General features: G+C 36.7%; 1 protein-coding gene across 17 annotated transcripts in view; it reads left to right on the top strand.

Moving 5' to 3' along the window:
- The window catches only part of NRXN1 (neurexin 1), a 1,118,934-nt gene that overhangs the window by 562,821 nt on the left and 530,802 nt on the right, over positions 1–25,311 (top strand). For 16 of the 17 annotated variants that reach the window (XM_061168489.1, XM_061168487.1, XM_061168486.1 and 13 more), the window contains 2 exons: positions 5,376–5,549; positions 11,387–11,506. In XM_061168489.1, the coding sequence (XP_061024472.1) occupies positions 5,376–5,549; positions 11,387–11,506 (294 nt within the window). Of the gene's footprint in view, positions 1–5,375; positions 5,550–10,410; positions 10,438–11,386; positions 11,507–25,311 lie in introns of all 17 variants that reach the window. The other variant, XM_061168473.1, reaches the window with a different exon arrangement.

Raw genomic sequence — 25,311 nt, 5'->3', positions numbered from 1 at the left:
TTTTTTTTTTTTTTTTCAAATGCCACTTATTTGAATTATGGGAGCCTCAATTGTGGGAGCCTCAAGATTGTGGGAGCCTCCTTAAGTTTCCCTAGAGTTTTAGCTATCCAAATCTACAAAGCAGTTGTCCTTTTTAGGTATGCTCTTTTTAATTAAAATGAAACTGAGATGTTTAAGAGGCACTAAAAAATACATATGAATAAACAGGAAAGCTGAGTCAAAGAACTAATTATACCTTGACGCTGGCATTCTGCTGCTGTAGAGCTCAGAGTCCTTGCTCTAACTGCCTTACGCTCTCTGTTTTAAGAGAAGAGAAAACCTCCTACACTACTTCATTTTTCTGCTTTTGGTTGATGGCTCCCAAGCCAGGCCTTCCAGCCCCAGCATCCCTAAGCCCCAAGTTCATATCATCCCTGTAGGACACTCCTACTCAAATTACACATGTTTAATGTTAAATGCAGTTTCATCTCTTCTCTCCAAATTATTACTGTTTCAAATTCCCTCATCTCCTAGCCTGCATGGCTTATATTTTTGGACTTCTCATTGCCTTTAAAAAAAAAAAAAAAAAAAACAGTAGTCACAAATTCTATCATGTTACTCAAGGCTCTCCTTTGACTTTTTTTATCCAACGTTATTTACCATGGCCCCTTTGAAAATTCTTCTTTTCCAGCCCATTCTGGCCTTTTGTGCTCTTTTTGAATGCTGTATTAATTTTGTCTTCTTGGTATATTTGTGCTGTTCACCATGTTTGGCACCTTCATTTATGTCATTACAAAGTAATGTATCCTCTACTTTCTTTTGGTCTAAACTCGTTCATGATACTCCGGCTTACAACTGATGTCCATAAAATCCTTTTATTTCTCTGATTTTATAAGGCGCATTTAGCCTGAACCTTACAACCTGTCCCTTGGGCTTCACAGAATTCTTGTGTCTCAGTCTGTTTATATCAAAATAGAAGATATTTATCAAGCGATTGTTCCATTTATGTTACCAGGTTCAATGCTGCTGGGATTCAAACTGAGTATGTCAAAGAAACCTCTCGAGCTGCTTATTGTATAGTGCAGGGCACACTTCAAGCACACAAATGCATCTAACCTAAGTCAAAGAAAATAAGACTTGTACATTTGACATCTTGTCACTCTAATTATACTAGAAACACGGGGACAACCTGTACTTCTCATTCTTCTGTATCTCTCAGTGCAGTCAACATAGAATGAGGCACACTGTTGATGGATACTCCTTATCACACACACCAACACTGCCACACCAGTAGCAATCATGTGCTGACCACATGCTGTGCCCAGTTCTTACATACATTCTCTGTAATTCTCACAGCCTTACAGGGTAGGCATTATTAACCCATTTCACAGATGAAGAATCTGACTCTTGAAGTTATGTAACTTAATGTGCCTACACTGAAGCAATCAGTAAATGGCAATCAGAACCAGGTGTTTGTAGCCAGGTATAACTAAAAAGCTTGTGCGCTATTCCCTACTCATTACTGCCCAACTACTGGGGAATGGATACATGTGATATCATCTCAGATCATTCCACAGATGACATTCTTGAGAGGAGGGGCGTTACACACACACACACACACACACACACACACTACACACTAGTGACAAAGATAAGGGTTTCTTGATATTTTCTTTAAAAGCCCACTCCCCAAATGTTTGAGATTATCTGGCTCTGTACATGTTCTTTGCACCTTCTTCTGCCGCAGCTCCATCATTTCCTTGTCAGTTGCATACCTGGCCTACTTAAATAATATGAATAAAAATCAACCACTCATAGCTTGAAGGAAGGGTAACAGCATGGCCTCAAGTCCATAGGAAACTGACTCTTACTGGATGTCCATCCTGGCTCTCATTCATACACTGGGTCATTAAAAAGCCTAGCTTCCTTGCCATGCACAGGATTTTGCCTGCAAGATCCCATTAGTGCTAATGGGTCATTTTCCTTCCATCACCCCAAGGATCAAAAGGAGAAGGTGCATCTTTGATGAAGTGCTAATGTTACACAGGGCTCAGGCCACTTAAAGGTTTCCTTTGTTCTCTTCCTATGGCAATCCTGTGGGAGACTTAAGACCACTCTCTGCTATATGAAGAGTTTATAAACACCGTGTTAAGTGGTGGTGCTAAGTGCAACTTCAGTAATGAAAATGAGAATGAGTTCCCTGCTTGTAAAGCCAAACTCATCCACCTTGGTACGTCTGAGGCTTACATCCTGCACGGCTTGAATCAATATTTTCTGCTCTTTAACAACACAAGGGAAAGATTACTACTTCTCCTCAATAAGCTTTAAAAACTTATTTGGGTAAGTAAGTGTGCTTATAGGAAAAAAAAGTAGGAAGTAGCAGGAAGTGGGGAAAGGAAGTAAGTGCATTTTAGGATTAGCTCTCTCCCCATGTGTTGCCTTACCATTCTTCTTGCTTTTCTGATCCTTATCTACTGTGACTTCGATCCATCAGTTGACTGGCAATATTTATTGATTGCCCACTGTGCTTGTAGCCCAGTACTAGGCACTGTGGGAGAATCTAAGACAAAGACACAATCTCTATCCTCCAGGAGGTTACAATCAGAAAGAGGAAGATTGGTTGTCAAATATATAGCATCCCATACATAACTTTGAGTACTAAGTTCTGCATCTGAAAAACCCGAAGCAGTGACAAGAATTATTCATTCAACTCCCACTGTTCTCTAATACTACATTCATTAGGCCCAGAGGAGAGCTGAAATTTCCTAACAAATTTAGTTCAGCAAATGAATGTAGGGAGCACTTCCTTGCATTGATATTTGATATGTAATAGTATAAAGTTCAGCCCACAATCTCAGATGAGCAAGAAAGGTCCCTTTCTCTATTTTTCTATAACTCACCTTGGTTTCTGTTTTGAGCTCTGATTCTTTGAGTTAGTGAAAATGTAATCTCAGGCAATTTCAGTTCCCTTATTTCCTTGGGATTATGTCTAGATGATTTGGGGGTGGGGGACTTCCATTGTACCAGTATCTGGGGAGGTAGAGAGATTGCACAGGGGTTGGTCTCAAATATTCTATATTAATTGCTTAGGTGCCCACTGAATTGCTACCCAGCATCTTCTTTCTTGTGTGCATGACCTCCTCAGGCCAGCCTTTTTCTGCTTGCTCCTGTTCCACTCTGGGAATTGTTCTATTGCTGCCACACCACAATGGGATATGAAAAGTTCTGTCAGGCTAAGAAAGCTCCCAGCATGTCTGTATCTACTATGCATCTATTTCTTCTTAAGGATATCACTGCTGCCTCTGGGTTCTCTTGAGGAAATGCACACAGATCAGTATTACTTTCCTCAACCTACATGAGGTTTTGGCATCCACCAGGGCTCAGGCCTCAAGTCAGATCACTATGTCCTCTATTTGGCAATGACTATATTCACACTTCTTCTCCTCCAGCTTTGTCTCCTGCTTGCCCACATGAGGGGCAGGAAAGCTTTACTCCTCTCACGTAATTGCCTGTATATTCTGTCTATTTCACTCCTCTAAGAGTCTTGAATTTTAAGGATCAAATACATAAAGATAATTTTATATCTTTGGTCTCTGAGGCAAATCACTTGAAATTTAAGTGAGAGAAAAGACTAAGGAGAGAAAGGAAATATGGAAGGGAAAAATCAAATGTTTCAAAAATAGTATCCTATTTCAGATCAAAAACATGCTTTCCTTTAATATTAAGAATGATGGTTAATAGTCAATAGATGTTTCCTTTTATTTAAGAGGTGAGGGAAGTAAGCATATCCAGTACCTTCAGTACAAATTATGCAGGATCAGTGGCATCCTAGCGTAATACTTAGAGCTTTAGTTAGTAGGTCAGGGACCTAAGTTCTCAGTTTTTATGGCTAAATGACTTTAAGCAAGCTCAGTTTTCTCATCAATACAATCAGGAGTGTTCTGTGTGTTGCTTGATTTTTACCCTACTTACCAGGTTAGCTTATTACTGTTTTATGGATGGTGGCAGAAGACACAAGCTTTCTGGGTCAGACACCAAGCACTTTATTACTCATGACTTAACAAACAGTGTGAGTGTCAGCATGTGTATCAGTTCTCCTTCCTCCCAAGTCCCATGAAAACAATACAAAGGGGCCCAGAGAACATTAGGAATATAGGAGTTTTGTGTTACAGTGGGAGAAGGTATCCGGTAGCATGAAAGTTAAATAAAATGGTTAACGTGAGAGTGAAAATCCAAATGACAATGCAAAGTCAGAGAAGTAGGTAGCTAAATAGAATATGTTACCAGGACTTGTAAACAGGAGTAGTATATTATGGAAATTTGGGGTCACCCTCCTTATGTTCTGCATTGATTGTTTACTAGAGTCAGTTAATTACATCTCAGTGCTATACAGATATGGTGAATAATCTTTAATAGAAAAGAAACAGAATCAAACTTGGATTGCAATCTCTTTTTTTAAGTAGTAGTCCATAAAGTTGGGAAATCTTAAACCTAGAGACATGAAGATGACAAGCGAGCAAAGTGTCCCACTAAAAACTGTAATAAAATTGGGAAAAATTAATTGACAACTTGTCAATAGATCCCAGAACAGCAAAAAGAATTCAAAGTGGTATGCCTTTACCTAAAAAATGAAATACTTGAAAAGGAATGGAATATTCAGGTATGTATAGTCTACTATGGGAGTGAGTTAGTGAATAAGTTAGGTGCAAGCAGGGATAATAGTTTCAAGCATACTAGAAAAGGCAATTTTAGACATTAGACATTTAGAATTTATTGAGCTTCTAGTTAACAGAAAGGCCTAGAATTCTCTAAGCAGAATGCAGATTTGATAATAATAACACCTGCTAACATCTACTATGTATTTTCATTCTGATAGATTCTTTCCATTATTTTATCTCATTTAATCCTCACACAACCCTGTGGGATAGGCTTTATTGTTCCCATTTTAGAAATGAGGTTTCTAATGATCAGAGAAACTAAAAAAAAAAAAATGCTCAAAGCCATAGAGTCGGTAAATAACTTGACTTGGATTTTATTGGGTTGGCCAAAAAGTTCTTTTGGGTTTTTCCATAACATCTTATGGAAAAACCTGAACGAACTTTTTGGCCAACCCAATAATTCAGGGACCACTTCATGGTCCATGTTCCTTCCATTTGGCCACACTGTATCAAACTCAAGTTCTCTGTGGAAATAGCTTCTAGAAATTTCTTCTAGTGCTGATGTATTATTCAAACACCTCTATTGTTTTGTTCTTTTAAGAAAATATCTAGTCATAAATTTACTTTTTAAAATTAATTTAATGAAAAATAAACCTCTCTATTTTTTGTGTGTGTTCTACTGTTGTTTAAAGTCAATGTTAAGTTACTTTTGTGACCAAAATTTTTGTCTTCCCACAGGTGACTTGTATATAGGAGGAGTGGCCAAGGAAACGTACAAATCCTTGCCGAAACTCGTCCATGCCAAGGAGGGCTTTCAAGGCTGCCTGGCATCAGTTGATCTAAATGGACGGCTTCCGGACCTCATCTCAGATGCTCTTTTCTGCAATGGACAAATTGAGAGAGGATGTGAAGGTACTAGATCTTTGTTATCACCCTCAAAATAATTCTAATTCCACCTATAAATGAGAACAGCAGAATTCTCTGGCAGGCGAAATTTTCATTTCTGCCAATTGGCCAAACCCCCAGTTACAGCTTAAAAGTCCTTATTCATGTTTTTAACTTTTCATCCCATAAATCTTAAATTTTCTGGACTGTTTACAAACCTAGACTAATGCCTGATATAAAATGGGAGCTATGGATCTTGTTATTTTCTGCTTCTTTGCATTCTATAGTTCACCTAATTAGTATGCTAATCACTTCTGCACTGCTTTCTTTATAGCATTAAATAGATACTCCACTTGGACTAGAAAAACATATTTACTCCAGCAAATGTTAATCAACTTGAGCCTGCTTTTTGAAATCTACATTCAATAGGATACAACAAGAGAATAACATTCAGATACCCATTCTCAAATCACTGTTTGGTTTGTTTCTACCTGGCAGCAAGAGTATCTCCCATATATTATCAGTTTGTTTTAGCAAAAATTGGTTTCTTCTGTTACCCAAAGCTAATATTCCATACTTCAGAAATGTGCTGAAGTATCTTTCTGTTCTTTTGTGTTCTCTATCAGACTAAGATGTGTAGGAGTACTTTTTGATTGCTACTTTCATTTTAGATAATTTTCACTTCAACACCTCAGGTTATTTGAGCCAATTCTCCCTCCATAAATGCAATTTAATCACATTATCCTGAATTTTGTAGCTCTGAATGTGTTGCTGCTTCTCTTTTAATGTTGAATACAGTTTGGGCCATTTTGAAAATTTTAGATTCATAAGGAAATTTCATATGGGAGAAGTGAAGAAAGATGTGAATTCCTGTCTCCCAGGAGATTATGAATCATGTCTTCTCAGCCAAAATAATGCTATTAGATTTAGCAATTACCTAAGTACACATAAATTTTTTATTTGGAAATACATTTTTTTCTCTCTGCAACATATATTTCCCTGAAAAGTCAGGTGAAATTCAAATTGTGTTTTAATCACGCCAGAGGATAAGATTATTTAATGGAAATCTTTGTTGAGTTCATTTTTAATGTTTTACTGTATTTATTTACTTTGTTTCAAATTTTGGTATAAATGCCCTTTTGTAAAAGGAAGGGAAACTATGTGTTTTCTCCTTTTACCAATTTAGCAAAGGAAACAAAATTGTTGAGTGAATAAATTCTCTGTAGTGGATGGAGACAAAAATGTGGGACATAACTTTGATTTTTGGAGGTGATCTAATAAGTGAGAATATATGGGGTTTTTTTTGTTTTTTTTTTAAAGGTACTACAAACTCTTCTGAAAACATTTTTCAAAAATAGGCCTTTCTACAAGTTGCTCGGTAAATTCTCACCTACAAGAAATGGTGGGAGCAGACAGACACATTCACAGCTAAACACTTACAAGATAGAAAACCAAACCCACACACATGACCTCCCACCACTGGCACATAATGTGAGTGGGTGAGTGGAAGGGAAAACTAATAAGAAATGTACTGAGAAAGTGTATTTACAGAAATAAAATTCGGTGTTATTTTCCATCATAATCTAATAAGCAATTTGGTTGAGGTGATTGTACATCTTCTTGGGTAATTTTAAACTATGGTTTGAACATCTGAAATCATTCAGTAGATTATGACATTGGCTCCTTCCTTACCTTATCTAGTTTGCTTTAATATCTGAGCTTTAATAATTCTCACCCTCTTTTACTCCCTTTTCCTTTATTTTTAGAATGTTGCCATGCTCCTGCCTTTCTGCCTTGACACTTCCCTGATTTTTTCATTCCAACATCAAGGTTAACAATTTTTAATTTATGATTATTTCTGTCCTCTGTGGTTCCTAGGAATAATCTCAGAGGTACCCGTCAGAGGTGTAATTGATAAGATACACATATTTTTAGGATTGGTGGTAAACTTCTAGATACTCAATAAATTATTTCTCTAAAGATTGTTCTCATGGGATTTTGAGTTCAAATCACATTGGAATCACTTAACTTCCATACTAATAGAAATAGTATAAATTTGACATCACTAAATGATATCTTGTCAAGATTTTCCACCATTTCTACCCAAGACCCACAAATCTCTAAAGTTCTTTCATGTAAAAAGTCATTGGCCTTCTCTCAATAATCACTTGCGGCCTTTCATTTCTAACTTATTTCAGTGAGTAATAGCTGATTTTATTTACACAACACGTTAGCTAGCAGAGGGAACTTACCTTGTCCTTTTCCCTTTACATTAATGTTTCTCAACTTGAGCAAGTATTGGAATCACCTGGAGAATTGTTAAAACCCATGTTACTTGACACCACCCCTAAGGTTTCTGATTCAGTAGATCTAGGATGGGGCTCTAGAATTTACATTTCTAGCAAGTTCCTAAATGATGCTGATGCTTTTGGTCTGACACCAGACTTTGAAAATTACTACCTGGAAAGGCATTGACCTGCTTACTTAAGAGAAAATAGAGACTGGCAATCCACCAATAATCAGGCTCAGTTAAGCTCAATACTGAGTCAAGATAACTTCCATACATGAAGTCAGTGAAACAATTTTTAATTTAGGCACTTGCATAGACTCATAACATTCAACACTGGAATTGCATTATAAGCTACAGAAATACTTCACTATTAAAGCTACCATCGATTAAGCACTGGTAGCAGTAAGTTTATATATGCAATTTCATTTCCCAAAACTCTATCAATTAGGTATTACTGTTTTGTTTTGTTTTTTTTTTCAGAAGAGTAAATTGAGCCTTAGAGATGTAAGGTGACCTTCCTAAGGTCACACAGCACGTAAGTGGATGATGGAAGCTTTGAACCCAATTTTGCCTTACTTGAAATCCCAGGCATCTAAGCACTTTCCTCTATTGTTTCTTTGTTTTCCGGACATTGTAGTTTTACCTTCACTTTCCTTTCCTTTTCAAACATATCCTGATTTTTAACCACTTAATACAAATATCCTTGTGACTTGCTCCCAGTTTTATTCAGTGATAAAATAAAAAGGACATTATATAACTAAAACGAAAAATAAATTCAGGGTTTTGTCTTGTGCAAATGACTGTCAATGTTTAAATATTTTTCAAGAAGGTGAGTACTTTGAAAAATGTGACTTGTCAGGCATAGGCATGCATTCACTTGTAATACATGAATATATAAAGACTGTTGTGATAATGAAAAACATAATAAAGCATGTCTTGATGCTCACATAAAGGCTTGGCAGCCACTCGGAGTGGCTGCTTTACAATATGGGCAGGCAGGTTATTTTTTAGAATTGCAATTTTACCATTTTTAGAGTTTAGCATTATTTTGCAATTGTATTTCTGATAATTTTTGCAAAAAGAAAAACAAAAACATGGCTCTTCATCAGTTCTTGCTCCTGATCTTTCCTTCTGCTGGGCAAGTCAGGGGAATAGTATCCTTTGATAACACAGCTCCTGACCCAGGCTGGGCTTGTACCAAAGGAAGGACTGTGCTAAGGAATATTGCTTTGAGTTTGTTTTTTTTTTAAACAAATATTAATTATTTTCGGTCTTTAATGCCATGGAATAAAGATCGTTGGACCACTTACCTCTCACAGATTGGAAGAAAAACAAAAACTGAGCCATTTAGTGGCTCTTAGTTCTTTGATGCCATAGGTGAGAAAAACTATTACATCCATTCAGGTCTCCCAGGCCTGGGAGATTTTTATTATTACTAAAAACGACTATTATTTTTGTTATTATTACTATACTGATTATTATTATTACTATTATTATTATTATATAATTAGTAGTTACAGTATTATGATTTCTGAATTTGTAAAAATTCATATTGAATGTTTAGGCTACATTCAGTAACTTCTTACGAAGAATACCGTGACTAAGAAATTTCTAATAAAAATATGGTTGTAAGGCGGATGTTTAAAATTGATGTTTATAGAAACATCAATTTGTACAAAATCTAATTACAGATAATTCTCATGTATTCACTAGAGCAGTTACCTCAAAGGCTCTCAGTGTTAATAGCATCTAATTAGTCTGGTGTCTATTTTTATATTTTCATAAAACCTAAGATTGTGTTTACTAGAAAATATCTTCAGTTTATACTCTAAAGGTATTGAGGTAGATGGTGTTCCCTTCCCACCCTTCCCTAAGATAACCCTTATTAGTGAGGTTCTACTGTAATAAATATTCACAGGGCAGTATTTAAGCGTTGAAGACAGTTATAGAAGAAGAGAAAATATAGATGTTAACTCTGAGATCTGTAAGAAATCTATACCCAGTCTGGTAAAAGCAAAGATAAATACTCCACGTGGCAATCTTGTAAAGGAATTTTCTTTATGGGGAATTATATTGCAATTTGTTTCTTCCATCCTTTACTTTTTCTTTCATCTACCAAATGGTGTATACATTTTGGTAGTTTGGTGTCACTGTAAGGCCCAACTGTTGGCAGAGAATGGCTGGCATTACAGTTTTAAGCCTCAACTACAATAGCAAGATAAAAGACCTAGAGGGAAAAAAATAGAAAGGGATAATTGGTCCGCTAATGACCATCGTCTACACTGTATCTGCACGTGACAAATGGGGCTGCATGCTTCAACTAAGCAATGCAGTCACTTTGTGTCACTGGCTCAGTTAACCATTATATAAATACATATAGAGTGAAATTCTAATCAATTATCGCTTTCTTATTTTTGGCTTCTCTTAAGATTTATGGCTGTTAATTATTAATTTGTTTGCTCTACATAGCATTTCTCTCCCCCTTTACAGCAGCATGCTTTTTTGAATCTGAACGTTCTTCTATGTTTGCCCCATTTCACTATTGCTTACTAACATTTAATATATTTTGCTTTTTTTTTTTTAATTTTGCTGACAAAGTTGCATTGATGAAAGCTGACTTGCAAGGTAGATAGCCCTGTGTGTATAAAACAAGACTGAAACCCCGTAATACACAGTGGAAACCTCAAAATAACATTTTTTACATTTTTGCAGTAACTGTTATTTGGGTGAAGTTTTCATTTTTCCCCTTCTTGAATGTTGTGCAAGAAACCTCATTTTGTAGCATAGTTTGCATAAAGGCTTTCAGTCTTGAATATGTTTGTATAGTGATTACCTTTAGTGCTTTGATCATCCTTTTTTTAGTTCTTTGTTTTTCAGTGTTCTAGTTATGATTCTTTAGAAATAGACTAGCGTTCTTTTTACTTGTATGTTACATGGGGCATGTCATTTATACAGAGTTTTTCGTTTTATGTTTAATTGCATGAAATTGTTAAAGCATGTGGATTGATACTTGCCAACATACCTATCCAAAACACCCAGCAATCATAACTTTATTCATAGTTTGTGCAGGAAAACTTCTAGAAACTTACAGGGCATTTTTGTATAACTCTCTTCAGTGGTTTTTTTTTTTTGGTTTTTTTGTTTGTTTGTTCTTTTTGCTAATCTGTATCTCAGTTTCATGAAGTTATAATCTCCATCTCTCATGGTGTCTCTACCCATTGGTCAGAAGTTAAGGAGATCCATGCGTTTTTCTAAAATCCAAACAGTGAGAGAGAATTATTGATGATGGAATGACATCACCTGCTACCATGATCATACGAGAAGCTATGTGCTTGCTTTTACTATTTGCTGGTCTAGTTTACTATTATAATGTATTTTGTCCTGTATTTGACACTTGAGAAACCTTTATATTACAGCTTCTCTGTTCCTAATTCAGGTGTGTGAACTAGAACTTTCCAAACTAGTTTGGTCATGTAATTTGAGGTGTTGGCAACTACTAAATGTGACCTAGCTCATGTGTGAAACACTTTTAGATTTTTTTAAAGAACCCAAGTTGCTTTTGGATTGTTTTCAGGGCCCAGCACAACCTGCCAGGAGGACTCATGTTCCAACCAAGGCGTGTGCTTGCAGCAGTGGGACGGCTTCAGCTGTGACTGTAGCATGACCTCCTTCAGCGGGCCACTCTGCAATGACCGTAAGTTCCCCTCTGAGTGTAGACTGATGCTCATTGTTGCTTCCAGTTACTGTTTGATATCCCGGGTCTAAAGCTGGGAGTCTTTATATTATCCATGAATAAGTTAAACTGTCATAACCGGGAGGAGCATTTGGTTCCACAGAAAGGACATGTTTGAAATACTAAAGTATCAGTCAAGGATGCCATTAGCCAAAATCCTTGATGATGGTGATTCTTTGGTCTTCAACTCTTTGTTGGAATTTTTTAAATTGCTAATGGTCACCTTGTCGAAAATAATTTTTTCATTTCCTGTATATGACACTCCTCCCCTAGTTTTTGAAAGAGCCTTCATGTTGCTTTCTATTAAGTAATATTTCATTTCATAAGATTATATCTTGAGGGCTGGAATTTTAGTGAATTGACAGGTTCATTATGTTTCTCTCTCTACATCTTTTCAAGCCCATACTGCCTTTTACTTTAAAAAACAGTATGTTTAAACTTTGTCCTTCAACTACGCTCCCTTATGTTTGTGTTTGTGTTTTTTCCCCTTTAGTCTCACAATATAAGCATGACAGGGACATCCCTGGCGATGCAGTGGTTAAGACATCGCCTTCCAATGCAGGGGGTGTGGGTCAGGGAGCTAAGATCCCACATGCCTTGTGGCCAAAAAAAAAGAAAAAACCAAAACATAAAACAGAAGCGATATTGAACAAATTCAATGAAGACTTTAAAAATGGTCCACATCGAAAAAATAAATAAAATTACATTAAAAAAAATAAGCATGACAGAAACACAACATTCACATTATATTATGGAATATTTGTGAGTGCCTAATTTATGTGATAGCAGTGTGGATTTTGAGACCATATTAACTGGTATGTGGGATGAAGTTCTGTTTCTTATCTTTCAAATAGATACTGCTTTACAACACTGCATCAAAATGATAATGCAAGGGTTTCCTACAAAACTTTGCATTCCACTCTCTTGAGAAAATATATCTGACAGAGCCTTCTGGTTGTAAAATATAGTCCATGCTTATGTTGTAAATGCTACAACATTGAAGAAAAAGCTCTAGGATGGAGGGATAGCAGATGAGATGATTGAAGGTTTGGGCTTCCAGGCAAAGGCTGAGCTTGAGTATGGATTTAAAGAAAGACTAGAGCTTGTTCATTTTGACCTTTATCTATTTGAGACTCTGTTCATGTCAGTAGATATGTGTATCATCAGGTTGAAGATGGGGTCAAACCAGAACGTGTTATTGAACTGAGTTGTTGCAGCCTAGCAGTATAGTACAATTTCCTAGCTATCTTCGGGTTTCCTATCCAAAATATTGAATATAGGAAGAACAAGCAACTAATACAAAGTAAATAGTACTTGGAAGAGACATGTAAAGATCACACCACCACAGAAGGAGAAATATTTAGTCTTCATCCTACCAGTGAGCTCTTCCATTACAAGAATTACAAGAAACTTGAAGCCACAAACACATATTCAAACCATCACACATTTGCAAACACTGTATTTCTGCAAATCAAATCATTCTTACAAACATTAAACCACATTTGGAGTTATGTAGATAACCTTATGTAAAGAGTCAATAAATACTTATATGTACATAAAGAAAAGCAAATCAAAGAAACTATATATCCTTTTAATAAAGATATATAAATATGTAAATAGAATAGTAACTTCCTGCAGTTGCTCCTGCCCCAGAGAAAATAACATCAACTTATTTTCAAGGACAAACAGAAGACTGATAATTTGTTATGATTTTATTATGACAATTTTAAAATCCTGACAGATGTAGCTGAGAGAGCTTTTTTTTTACATGAAACTGGTTTTCATTTTGCTAAAGAACTTTCTCTGCCAAACTTTGTGCTTAGTCTAGTTTCCATGTTTTACAAAACAGTTGTCATTTGGTTGTGTCAGATTGTGTATCCTCTTATACCAGTTAAGTATAAAGAATATAATTTTCTCTAGACAGTTCCTAAAGGAACATCAAGATCCTACCTTAAGTATCATGCTGTCTTCAAATCATTTTTACAGAAAATTATTTGAATGCTGCTCTTGGGTGATAGTAGTGGTGATGACAACGATAAGGCTATTTGTTATATTCTTGTAAGTAAGGTAACTGTCATTCAATAAATATGTCTCCTGATATGCCTCTAGCACAAATCAGCATTAAAATTACTTTGGAGGGCTCTCAGAATACATGCATTTTGATTAAGTCATTATCTGTTTGTGGGTTTTCTGGAAATGGGAAATAGTTTTCTTGGCTTGTACACTGGTGTTTTGGTGGTGAGGATATGTATGTACAAATCAGTATTTAAAAGCAAATCTTATTTTCATATCAACTCTAGTTTGTAGATACAAACTGTACAATAGTGACAGTTACCTTGAAGACATTCAATTGATATGGCAATAAAAGTAACATGCCACATTTTCTTCACTTTTTAAATTGATCAAAACAAACCTCATCTCTACATCTCACTGTTTTTCTGTAAGTTGCGCAAATAAAATTAGTGTGATTCCTGGGATTTTAACAAGATCCTTTTCTGCATAGAGGTTGACTTTTTTTTTTTAATGAAGCCATTTAGGACATTTTGTTTCTTAAGGAAATTTTCTTCTCCACGCTTAGATATTTATCCATAAATTCTGTGGCTGCAGCTGTCAACTGCATAGAAAACAAAAAAAGGAAGATAGAAACAAAGCTTTTTTTTAAAGAAAGGGAAAGAACACACCACATTGTAAATGAGGTCTTCCCACCCCCACCCCTGCCCCCTACAGACCTTCTAAAAGTCATCTCTCTGATAATTTTCACAGAGTTAGAGTAACTAGAAAATTTTATTTATATTAGCCTGAAGACATAATTAACAACGGGAAGATAGGAATACGTTTTCTCTTGTAAGTGTAATCCTGGATAAATCATACTAATTAATGAAGTTAAAGGAATCTTTCAAAAAGAAGAGGTACTTAGGCAAAGTGATGCCAAAGGCTACTTTTAAAGAAAAGTGTTTGTGAAACCCTTTCTTCCCTGGAAAGTTGCCATCTAAATGACCTACTCATTGACAAAAATAATTGCTCTGAGTGTGTGTGTGTGTGTGTGTGTGTGTGTGTGTGTGTAGGGTGGTGTAGTGTATGTAACTCCTTAATTCTTCCATATCTGTGCCATATTTTAGGTCCCCAATATAATTTTTCTGGCTCATTGTAGCAATATCTTGGTTGAGTTTCCCCCTTCTTATCACTCCCGCATCCAATCCATCCTATGCCTCCTTACCAGTTTTGTTCTTTCTTCCTGTTCTCCCTAGTTTAAATATCACAAGCTCTTCCTGGTTCTCCTAACCAGAGATGATGCTTTCTCTCCTCTGACCTCTGTAGAACTTTGTTTATGCTATTTTATCAGCCATCACTTTCTACCTTATAGTTACTTATGTTTGGTCTTATCTCCCAGGAACAATAATCCTTTTTGCGGGGGGAGGGGTTCATAAGCCCAATGTTTTGTACCGTATGTTGCATATAACTGGTGATAATAGTAACTCATTAAATCAGTGTTGACTAGATGCATGAATCTTGCATAAGGATTTCTAGGACATCCTCAGTGGTCAACAATCTCTCCAAATGCATCAGTTTGGAGTTCATGAACCTCCATGGTCTGACCCTAGCTTTCGTTTTCATTCTTATCTATTGTAGAACTTTGTCAGTATGGCGTGTTACGGCCAATTAACTTATGGTGTCTGAGCAACATTACACTTCCCCAATTTCCTCACCATTGCTTATGCTAATTTCTCCTCCTGGGGAATGCACTCCTTCCACCTAGAATGCATTCCTTTCACTATATCTGCTTGAAGAAATGTACTTTCATTTTTCAATCTTTACCTAAACTGCTTCATCCCATGGAAACTTCCCTGGTCCTCTGAGCTGGGCCTACTTTCCCTCTTCTGGAATCTTAGAGCAACTGTTTTTGCACTTAGCACTTAGATTTGTGAACTTTCTCTTGGATGTAACTACTTACTGAGTGCATGCTGTGTGCCAGGTCTGTGTTAAGAGTTGATATTCACTGCATTAAATCTACATATCACCTGTTCATGCTTGCGCACACACACCATCATCAGACCATTGTGCTACAATAATCCTTTTTTTGCATCTACCCTGTGGTCCAGAAAAGAATGTAACCATACTAGCTAATTTTTTTTTTAATTTATTAATTAATTTATTTATTTTTGGGTGTGTTGGGTCTTCGTTTCTGTGCGAGGGCTTTCTCTAGTTGCGGCAAGTGGGGGCCACTCTTCATCGCGGTGCGCGGGCCTCTCACTATCGCGGCCTCTCTTGTTGCGGAGCACAGGCTCCAGGCGCGCAGGCTCAGTAGTTGTGGCTCACGGGCCTAGTTGCTCCGCGGTATGTGGGATCTTCCCAGACCAGGGCTCGAACCCGTGTCCCCTGCATTGGCAGGCAGATTCTCAACCACTGCACCACCAGGGAAGCCCCATACTAGCTAATTTAATGTCAGGTTGGGGAAGATGAATATGGCTATGATCATACGGAAGATAGTGCACATAATAACACTGTCACATTACATTAGTGTGGAAATGTTGTGTGCCAAATTACAGTTCAGCTTCAATGGTGTCTGTTACCATAAGGGATTAATACATCATAGTGCTGTTATTTTGGTGCTAGGAGGGTGGGGGCATTGCCATTAAAAGACTATTTTCAGAATTCTAAACTTTGCCAAAAGAAAATCTTCCTGATAGGAATCCATCATATCTTTTGTATGAGAATTAGTATTGTTCATTGAAACAAGGATGAAATACATTTGACTGTGACTTGTTACCATGGCATTTTAAAGTATCTTCAGCTTTGTTTCTCACCTTCTTTTGTTGTTTGAAAAGAGAATCCAATACCCAGTATTTGAACATCAATATCAGAACTACTGGAAATGAATCATAACATACATAAAAATAACTTGAATCAAAGTAACATTGTTTCTCTCCGATGTAGATCTGCCAGTAGTATTAAGCTGTGAGCTGATTTGCTACTGGCGCCATTTATGGCTGGATAAAATTTAGCAATTAGCTATGTCCACAACCAGATCCTCCTTGTGAGTATGATGTATCTTATTAACCTTAAATCATTCAAGCATTTCTAAATGGCGGCCCTGAAGTTGTTGAAAGCAATTCATAAGTAATATTTACTGATAATGCTTTAGAAAAACTATCTAGGGTCAGACCTGTCTTAGGTTAAACCATAAGGGATTAAAATATTGTTCATACTGAGTCAGAAAATGCAAAAAAACAAACAGAACAGAAAGCATAATGTATGATAGATAAATGAACTATATAATAGAAGTGCTATCTTCTGCTATTTTATATAAATTTATCTTTGTTCTTCTAGTTGGTAATAGATATCATAAAAGTAAATGCATAAAAAGAAGCATTAGTCTCTTTTCATATTGCAGTTGGGCAAATGACAGTTTTAAGCTCTATCTATATAAGAAAATTTAAGTGGGAAGAAAAGCCCCCAAACAGTGGAGTGAAGAGTATTGCTGTATTTGAATTACTCAGATTAGTCCCGTATATTTTTCAGCAGCTGAATGATCCATGATTCTAAGTAGCCTTTTGCTCTGTGCAACTGGTATCAATTTGGCCCCAGAAGTCAAGAAAGAAGGCCTAATCGATTTTTTTTTTTTTTTTTTTTAATACCCCTGCTGTACTCTCTAGTTTTTCTGGCTTGCTTAAAAATCTGACTTTGTGGACCTTGATTTTGCTCTTACATTGGTGCTCTTCACTGCAGGCCTTATAAATGTAAATACGAAAGTGGCCTTTGATGTGGTCATACTGTTACATCCCACAAGAACCCAGCTAGACCAGGGCTCCGTGGAGAGAAGTCCTCACCAGGCACCTTTGTTAACTGTCCTTAAGGGGTTACCGTGGTTCCGGTTCTCACAAGGTGCTCTTTCAGAGAGCTTTAGGACCCTAGTCTCTGTCTGAATAATTTTTTTTCGTGTGAGTGCATTTTGCTTAGGCTTCTGACTTTGCTGCTCAGCGGAGCGACACAGCGGGTGCAGAATCCAGGCTGCGGTGGGAGACTGCCTGAATCTGAGGTGCTCATTTTTGAAACTTGAGGCCTTTGGGTTTACTCTGACTTTTTAAATGGATTTTACTTCCCCAGAAATGATGCACTGAAAGCCCTTGTAAACAAACTGAAGATTTATCATGGTGAATTCTCAGAATCCTGCATATACTAAATAAGTATAAACAATAAATAGTTTAATCAAGAAGATATGTGAAGAGTAAAATGTTACGTAATTGTCCAACTTTTTGGAATCTGATTATCCTGGGTAACTTTTAATTAATTTATTTTTTTAATTTTTGGCTGTGTTGGGTCTTCGTTTCTGTGCGAGGGCTTTCTCTAGTTGTGGCAAGCGGGGGCCACTCTTCATCGCGTTGCGCGGGCCTCTCACTATCGCGGCCTCTCTCGAGGAGCACAGGCTCCAGACGCGCAGGCTCAGTAGTTGTGGCTCACGGGCCTAGTTGCTCCGCAACATGTGGGATCCTCCCCGACCAGGGCTTGAACCCGTGTCCCCTGCATCGGCAGGCAGACTCTCAACCACTGCGTCACCAGGGAAGCCCCCTGGGTAACCTTTAAAAGAAGGAGTATAAGATTAAAAAGAATAAGTTTAGTTTTTGTGAGATAGATATTTGATTTAAAAAAAGAATAAAATTGCATTTGAATCTGGAAGGAAGTGGTTATATCAGGCATAAGTTGTTTATATAGTTTGCTGCTGTGAATATACCTAACTAGTGCATAAGAAGGGCTACAAAATAATTTTACATAGATCACACCAACATATTTTAATGTGAATCACATATTTAATGGGTGTTATATGCATATTGTTTATATATTATAAACCTTATCTTTTCAATCTTCACAAATATTATTTTCAATTTACAAGTGAGGATATTGAGGCATGAGCAGTTTAAATAACTTCTTTGGGCTGAAATGGCTGGTAATTGACACAGAAAGAATTTGAATGTAAGTTAGACTAACTTCCAGCCCATATTCTTACTTGCACCCACAATTCTTCCCAGAAAGGGATAGAATCTGAAATGCCCCAGATGTAAAATTCCCCAGAGAAGTTAGTAATGACTGATATTTAACATTGTGGATTTTTTTCCATCCTCATCTGACTCTTGATTCTTATATTTAATTTTAGGCATTGTGTTGCATGAAACGTGCTCTTCCCCTTAACTGCTCAGTTCTGCTTCCAAAGATGAGTTAAAAATTCATAGCTGTTTAAAGCATACTGTCATTAACTTTCAGTTCTTTTATAAAAAGTTACTGATTATGAAAATAGAGATGGGAATTTTCTGTGATGTTTCTATGACAGCCTGGGTTTCTCAAAAATAATAATTTAATATTTGAGAATGAAGTCAGGCAAAATACTTCCCAAGATTCTTTTACTTGAATCAGATTCACAGTGTATATTACGGGAAAGGAGGAGCAAAGATTCAGAATTGTGCTGACCACCTAATCTGTGCCAAGTGTTCGATTATGTTGATTACATCTCAGTTTTCTCTTTATGCAGTGTTGAGGCAGAAAGGGAAAAAAAAATGAAGTCAGAGGTTAGCAGTGTGGCCTTTATAAAGATTTTTGGAAGATTCACAGGGATAACACAAGAGAATGCATGAAGCCCAAATCATGAAAAGTGCCTACAGGATTAGTAGTAAAGACCAACTGTCCCTTGTATTTGTAGGGAGGGGAAAGAAAGCTCAGGGGAAATGTGCAGAGCCCAGAAAAAAAGGTCATGATAAAAATAATGCTGTGCTTGCATTAACGAATAATTCTAGTAGTAAGGAAAAAAGTATTACTGCGAAGAAAATGCACCTTGCCCAGCGATCCTTTTTCCTTCCCTGAACAAAGCATTCTGTGTCTTTAATGAGATTTACTGTAGCAATTAAAACGTTTAGCAATCTTTAATGGGGAGGAATTATGGTGTCCTCTGCAGCTCAGTGCTATTATACATTGTTACTTCTCTGGTAGCACTCTACAGCAGCATAAAGTACAAGGATGCTTGTTAGCTCTGGGTATTGTGGAGTGTATGATTTTAATGACCCTAATGATCTAAATTCACATCTCTCAGAAAATGGCCTGTAGGGCCTGAGGATTAATCTCCCCAGGATTTGGTGAGATAGGAAGGTACAAAGGTGTTTCTTAACTTGAAATGATTTCAGAATGAAACAAGTTTCATAAAAGGATGAGCTGATATAGAAGGATGTTAAACAAAAATGGGTCGTGAACAAGGGGGAGGCTGTGTTTGACAGAGACTGGAAACTGTGTCTGTGTAGGTGTGAATGCTTCTTATAAATATATAACACATGACCCTTTAGGGAGAGAAACAGATGGAATACGTAGCAGGAAATAAAGAATACAGTTTGCTTGGTTTCTTCGCTCAAATGGTACAGGGTGTATTTTAATATTTGGCATCTCCTGTTGGGAAGCTTTCAGGACCTCATCTGGACTCCAGCAGCTCAGGACAATGCTGACATTGGGAATAGTGCTGGGTAAAAGCAGACCTTTGAATACGATTGCAAAACTTCTCCGGGTCATGACTTGATGCATAAATATTTCAGCCATGTTTCATGTCGAATCCTTGATGGTCACTTGAACGCCCAACGTGAAGGAATCCAGAACCAAGGATCCGGATTCATGCAATCATCACACCCTCAGAGTAAGGCTGTGTTCTGAAACTGTGGGGTTCATCTTCCATGACATCAATCACAAATCTGCTCTCCTAGGTCCTATGCAAGGCAAGTGCTCCATTTTACTAAATTAAAAACAGGAAAGTGTCAGAGAAATATCATTTCCTCTCAGCTGCAGGAGACATCACAGAAGTAATTAAACTGGATTTTTGGTATGTCACGTACATTCCTTTCATTGACAGTGACAATAATTCTGTAAATCAGAGCTTGGAAGCATTTTTAGTGCTGTTGAAGTGTGAAAGATAAAAACCTAAGGTTCTTAAAATTAAATCTCATGAAACTAAAATTGATCTATGGAGTACAGTGTAAGAGGCTGCTTCCTGAGTTGTGAAGGCAGTCTCCCTTCTGGAATTCAGTGCCTACGAGGTGTATAATGATGATGATGATACTTTTTTTTTTTTTTAAACACTGAGTCCCTGAAAGCTATATTGGTGCAAAATGAAATGGAGTAGGTGTTCAGTACAAGCTATCGTTTGTGGTTTTAAGGTCACTTGGAAAATCCTCTCCCCATAACCCCAATATCTCCTTTTCTAATGTTGCCAGTAGGCTTTGTTGACATTCATTTCCCTAGCATTCCTGTATTCTTTCACTCAACATTTAAGGTTGTCCACAATCTTGCTCAACAAACACAACTGTACACTGTGCCTCGTATGCTCAGGCATCAACTCTTTGATACGGACATGTATAGAGACACACGGGTGTGGTCACTGAATGTTCTCTACATGTTCACCTCTGCTGAACGAGCCCCTCATCCGATTTTCTTCCTCCTCCCTGACTTCTACTCTTCCTAAGAAAATTCATTCCATAGAGGTGACCCAGCTCAGATCAAGTTCATCCAGAGTAAGACAGTCTTCAGTTAGTGATTTATCAGCTTCTGAGTCTCCAGTTACTGTCTAACATGTGTCTTTTTATGTGTGTATGCCTTTAATTCCCAGCTGTATTTTACATCCCATTCTTCTATTTTTGGTATTATTTCTCACAGTAAATGTTCTGCAATACTTGAAGATCGGTGTCTTGAAGCCTCCATTAGTTACCTAATTTTTTTAAACACTTTATTTTTTAGAGAAGTTTTAGGTTCACAGCAAATTAAGAGGAAAGTACAGAGATTTCCCGTATGCCCCCCATCCCCGCACATGCATTGCTTTCCTCATTACCAACAGCCCTCACCAGAGTGGTACATTGGTTACAATTAATGGACCTACACTGACACATCATAATCACCCAAAGTCCATAATTTACAAGGGAACTGATGTGTGTGCCCATCCCTAAAGTTCTCTAAAATATATGTATATGCATATTATATGATATCTGACAGGGATAGTGTATTATGTTTTATCATATTACTGTAAATACATTTTTCATGATCTTTATTCCTAATAGTAAAGACCCATGTGGAATTAGAGTCTTACATAGCTAGAAAGAAAGTGCTTTGAGTAAAGATGTGTGTGTTTATCTGGGGGTGTGGTTAAGTTTGTGTGTGTGTGTGCAAGTGCACATACCATGGGAGATGGATTTAAAAACATCACTTTCTATTTTCTTCAAATTACGCTGATGTCCTGCTTTGTATATTATCACATTAAATCTAACAAATTCTGAGACCTTTAGTTGTTTCAAAGTAACTATTTTTTGTTCAGTTTTCTTTTTTCTCATTAATTAGCTGATACCTGCAGGAATAATGACATTATTATGAAATGCTACACTGCTTATTTGGTCTTTTCTAGCTAAGCTTTACAATTTTGCAATGTTGGGATGTTTTTCTAGCAATAACATAAGCTCTCTGGGGGGAAAATGATACTATTTCTCCTATAATAGCATAGCACTGATTTAGTTAGCTCACCAGTGTCCTTGAAGAATTCTCTAAATGTTGCCTTTGCAACAGCTCTGGAAGAGCCAAGTGCCCATATGATGTTATATAGATGGAATTCAAAATATTCTTGTTTTTTTCCTTTCATATTAAATATGATAAAGATATCATTTGTGTATACAACTGTACCAAGTGCAAGAGGCAAACTTGGCCTTATTGCTCTGGTTCAGTATTTTAGGAGAATTTGTCTAATGTCAGCTGAATAGGATGATGAACATTTTCTACCTCTCAGTCAGCACGTAGAACCACAATCAGTCTGCCAGGTCCATAATGACAGCCTCAGAAATAGAACTTGCTTGGTTGTTGGAGAGGTTGAGAAAGGGTATAGAAAAGAAATTCCAAGTATACTAGAATTTGTCTACCTAAATCAAAGAGAAGGTTATAAAATGAACAGCCTGGACTAAATCAGTGGTTCCCAAAATGTGGTTCTTGGACCAACATTGTCAACATAACCTGTGAATTTGTTAGAAATGAATATTCCTACATTCCAGACCTCCTGAATTAGACACTGTTAAGTGGGGCCATATGAAATCTGTATTTTAAGAGCCTCCAGATAATTCTGATATACCCCCAAATTTGAGAACTGTCAGACTAGATGACCTCTAGACTAATCTTGTTAGTTCTATGCTTTCCATATAACAAAAACTTTATTTAATGGAATAAAGGAAGTTTGCCTGAAGAATTCTTATAAGTAAAACACCACGACTAGAGGTGGTTTAAGTACAGTCTTGGCTATTTCTTTCATGGTAATTGAAAACAACTAACAAATTTTCATTTTGATAATTAGCCTCTGCAGTAGGCTGGCAATCTTAAAAATGTTTGAAAAGTTCCCACTCACACTACTCATGCTGTGAAAAATCTAGTTCAAGGCAGAATTTTCCCTGCAGTATGAGGAAATTGAGTAAATCCAAGTACACATCCCTCTGTTCATATTTTTTGGGATTCTTCAGAATAATACTCTGATAATTGGTTTGGTTGGACCATAAGATATTATTCTTATATGCAAACACATTTTAACCTAAAAGAAAGTTGAGTCAATAAACCACTGTCAAAAATGCCATTCATATGAGATAGTGTGCTCTTCACATGGCATCTTTTTCCATTGCCTAAAATGTTCCACATCTATACCTACCCTTTCCACTTTCTAAATAAATGTGATCCCGTTTCAATTCCCTAGATAGGATTTCCCTTCTCATAAAGAAATATCCCATATCTAGTGAGATCTTCATTTTTCCTTATTTATCTTTACTCACAAAGAATGATTCATGTATGGATCATTTCATCAGGATCCCAGTATATGACCCTGAACAAGTCACTTGAGTTTGTGAGCCTCAATTTCCCCATTATAAAATGAGAGATTTGGTTTGCCTGGGCTTTAAGGTCCCTAGAGCTCCAAGGGTTTGTGATTCATTCTTACTATATTCTTTCTTTTCTTTTCCCCAACCCTCAGACCTATTTTTACTCATGTTTAAGGATCTTCTAGGATGCAGCCTATAGCTCAGTCACACAACACTAATCTTAAGCTATATTTTAGCCAAAGACCTTTCCTGCCAAGTCCTATAAAAAAAGGAAGAACTTGGGAAAAGAAATCCGATTAATGGGATGTCTTCCTCTTTGAGAAAGGAAACTTTGAATTAATCCTGAAACACAAGGCAAAGACATCCGCTCTTTGTTTCTTTCATGTTTGTGTAGCTATTTATTTATAGCTCCTTTTAGATATCTATTTACATCAAATTTGTTTTAAGCTGAAAATTTTACTGATGCAGGAATCATGCCTGTGTACTTGCTTAGCTAAATGCTGTATGTAATTATTAATAGTACTTAAATACTTTTTAGTGATTAAAAAAACCAATATAATTAGGGGTGTATAATTGTTAATATGATCAGGATACACCTACTAATTGAACATTTACTATGTGCTGGGTTTTTCATATTAAATTTTTTTATTCTCCTACCATTCTCTCATAATAAGAATTATGACATCTATGTTACAAAAGTTGTATCTAAGGTAAAGAAGTGTTCCCCTGTTCACATGTTAATAAGAATAAGAATTCAGGCTTGTCTCACTTAAAATGGTCTGCCATCGAGAGATGGTATCATGTAATCTCTTAGTATTGAATAAAGTAGTCAAATTGAGAAGACTCACATGCTTTCATTACTTCCATTTCAAATGTTTTAGAACACAAACAAAATGAATAAATATATGCAAATGTCCTTAATGTAAGAAATTGTAAAAATGAGGAAGAACTGTTACAGAGCAAGTTTAGTCCTATTTTCTCAGCTACATCACTCATCTTCAGGCCTGTATCCTATACTGATACATATTAATGCATGTGACCAGCACACCTAATGAGACTTTACAAAGACTTGCAGCTTCAAAGAGAAAACCTTTGTATACCTTCAGTGAATGAGCAGACTTTAAAAATGATACTTATGAAGTAGGGTATAGAACATCCTGAATAACCCAGGAAATTATGTTTTCTCTATTTAAGATAGAGAAAACATTTGGGATGTTGTTAAAAGCATTCATGAAAATGATAAGCATATGGTTTTTCCTAGTTAGCAGGTTTCTGGTCTATAGTTTTAGTGTGTAAGGAGGAAAAGGATCATCTTCAACAGTGGAGCTAATCTTTCATGAAGTTGCCTCTTCCACCTGCAATTTCTATACTTCTGAACAGATAATTTCCTTTTGCTGGAAACTACTATGATTTAATTTTAGTGAATTCCATCTCTCCAGCTGATACTTGTACTGTGTAGGAGACTTTAATACCTCTGCTTCTGGCCTGAAACACTGCCGGTGGGAAATGAGAAACAGTGTGAAAGCATCGTTCCACCTTCCAAGGGTCACTTGTACAGAAACAGAGGGCCTTGGGCTTAGAGAGTCTGTAGGTTAGGAACATATTTGCATGGTAAATTATCTGAATCTGAGACTATTATTAATTGTGCACTTACTATGTACAAAACGCTGTGAGATATATGGAAAGTGAACTGATTGGAACCATGCCCCCTAAGGAGTTTTTATCTTGGAAGAATGATTCCCAAGACCCAGGGCAATAGGGAATATTGTCCGTTTTGTTTCATGACCTATCGTAAGTGCTTACAACAACGCTTGGTGCTTAGTACCTACTCAATAAATATTTATGCAATGAATAAAATACATTGTTAATAAGATAACTAGTAATTTAAGTACTCATTGTATGGTGCAA

Source organism: Eubalaena glacialis, chromosome 14, assembly GCF_028564815.1.
Source record: "Eubalaena glacialis isolate mEubGla1 chromosome 14, mEubGla1.1.hap2.+ XY, whole genome shotgun sequence".
Taxonomy (NCBI): Eukaryota; Metazoa; Chordata; class Mammalia; order Artiodactyla; family Balaenidae; genus Eubalaena; species Eubalaena glacialis.
This window is presented reverse-complemented; position numbering and strand designations above follow the sequence as displayed.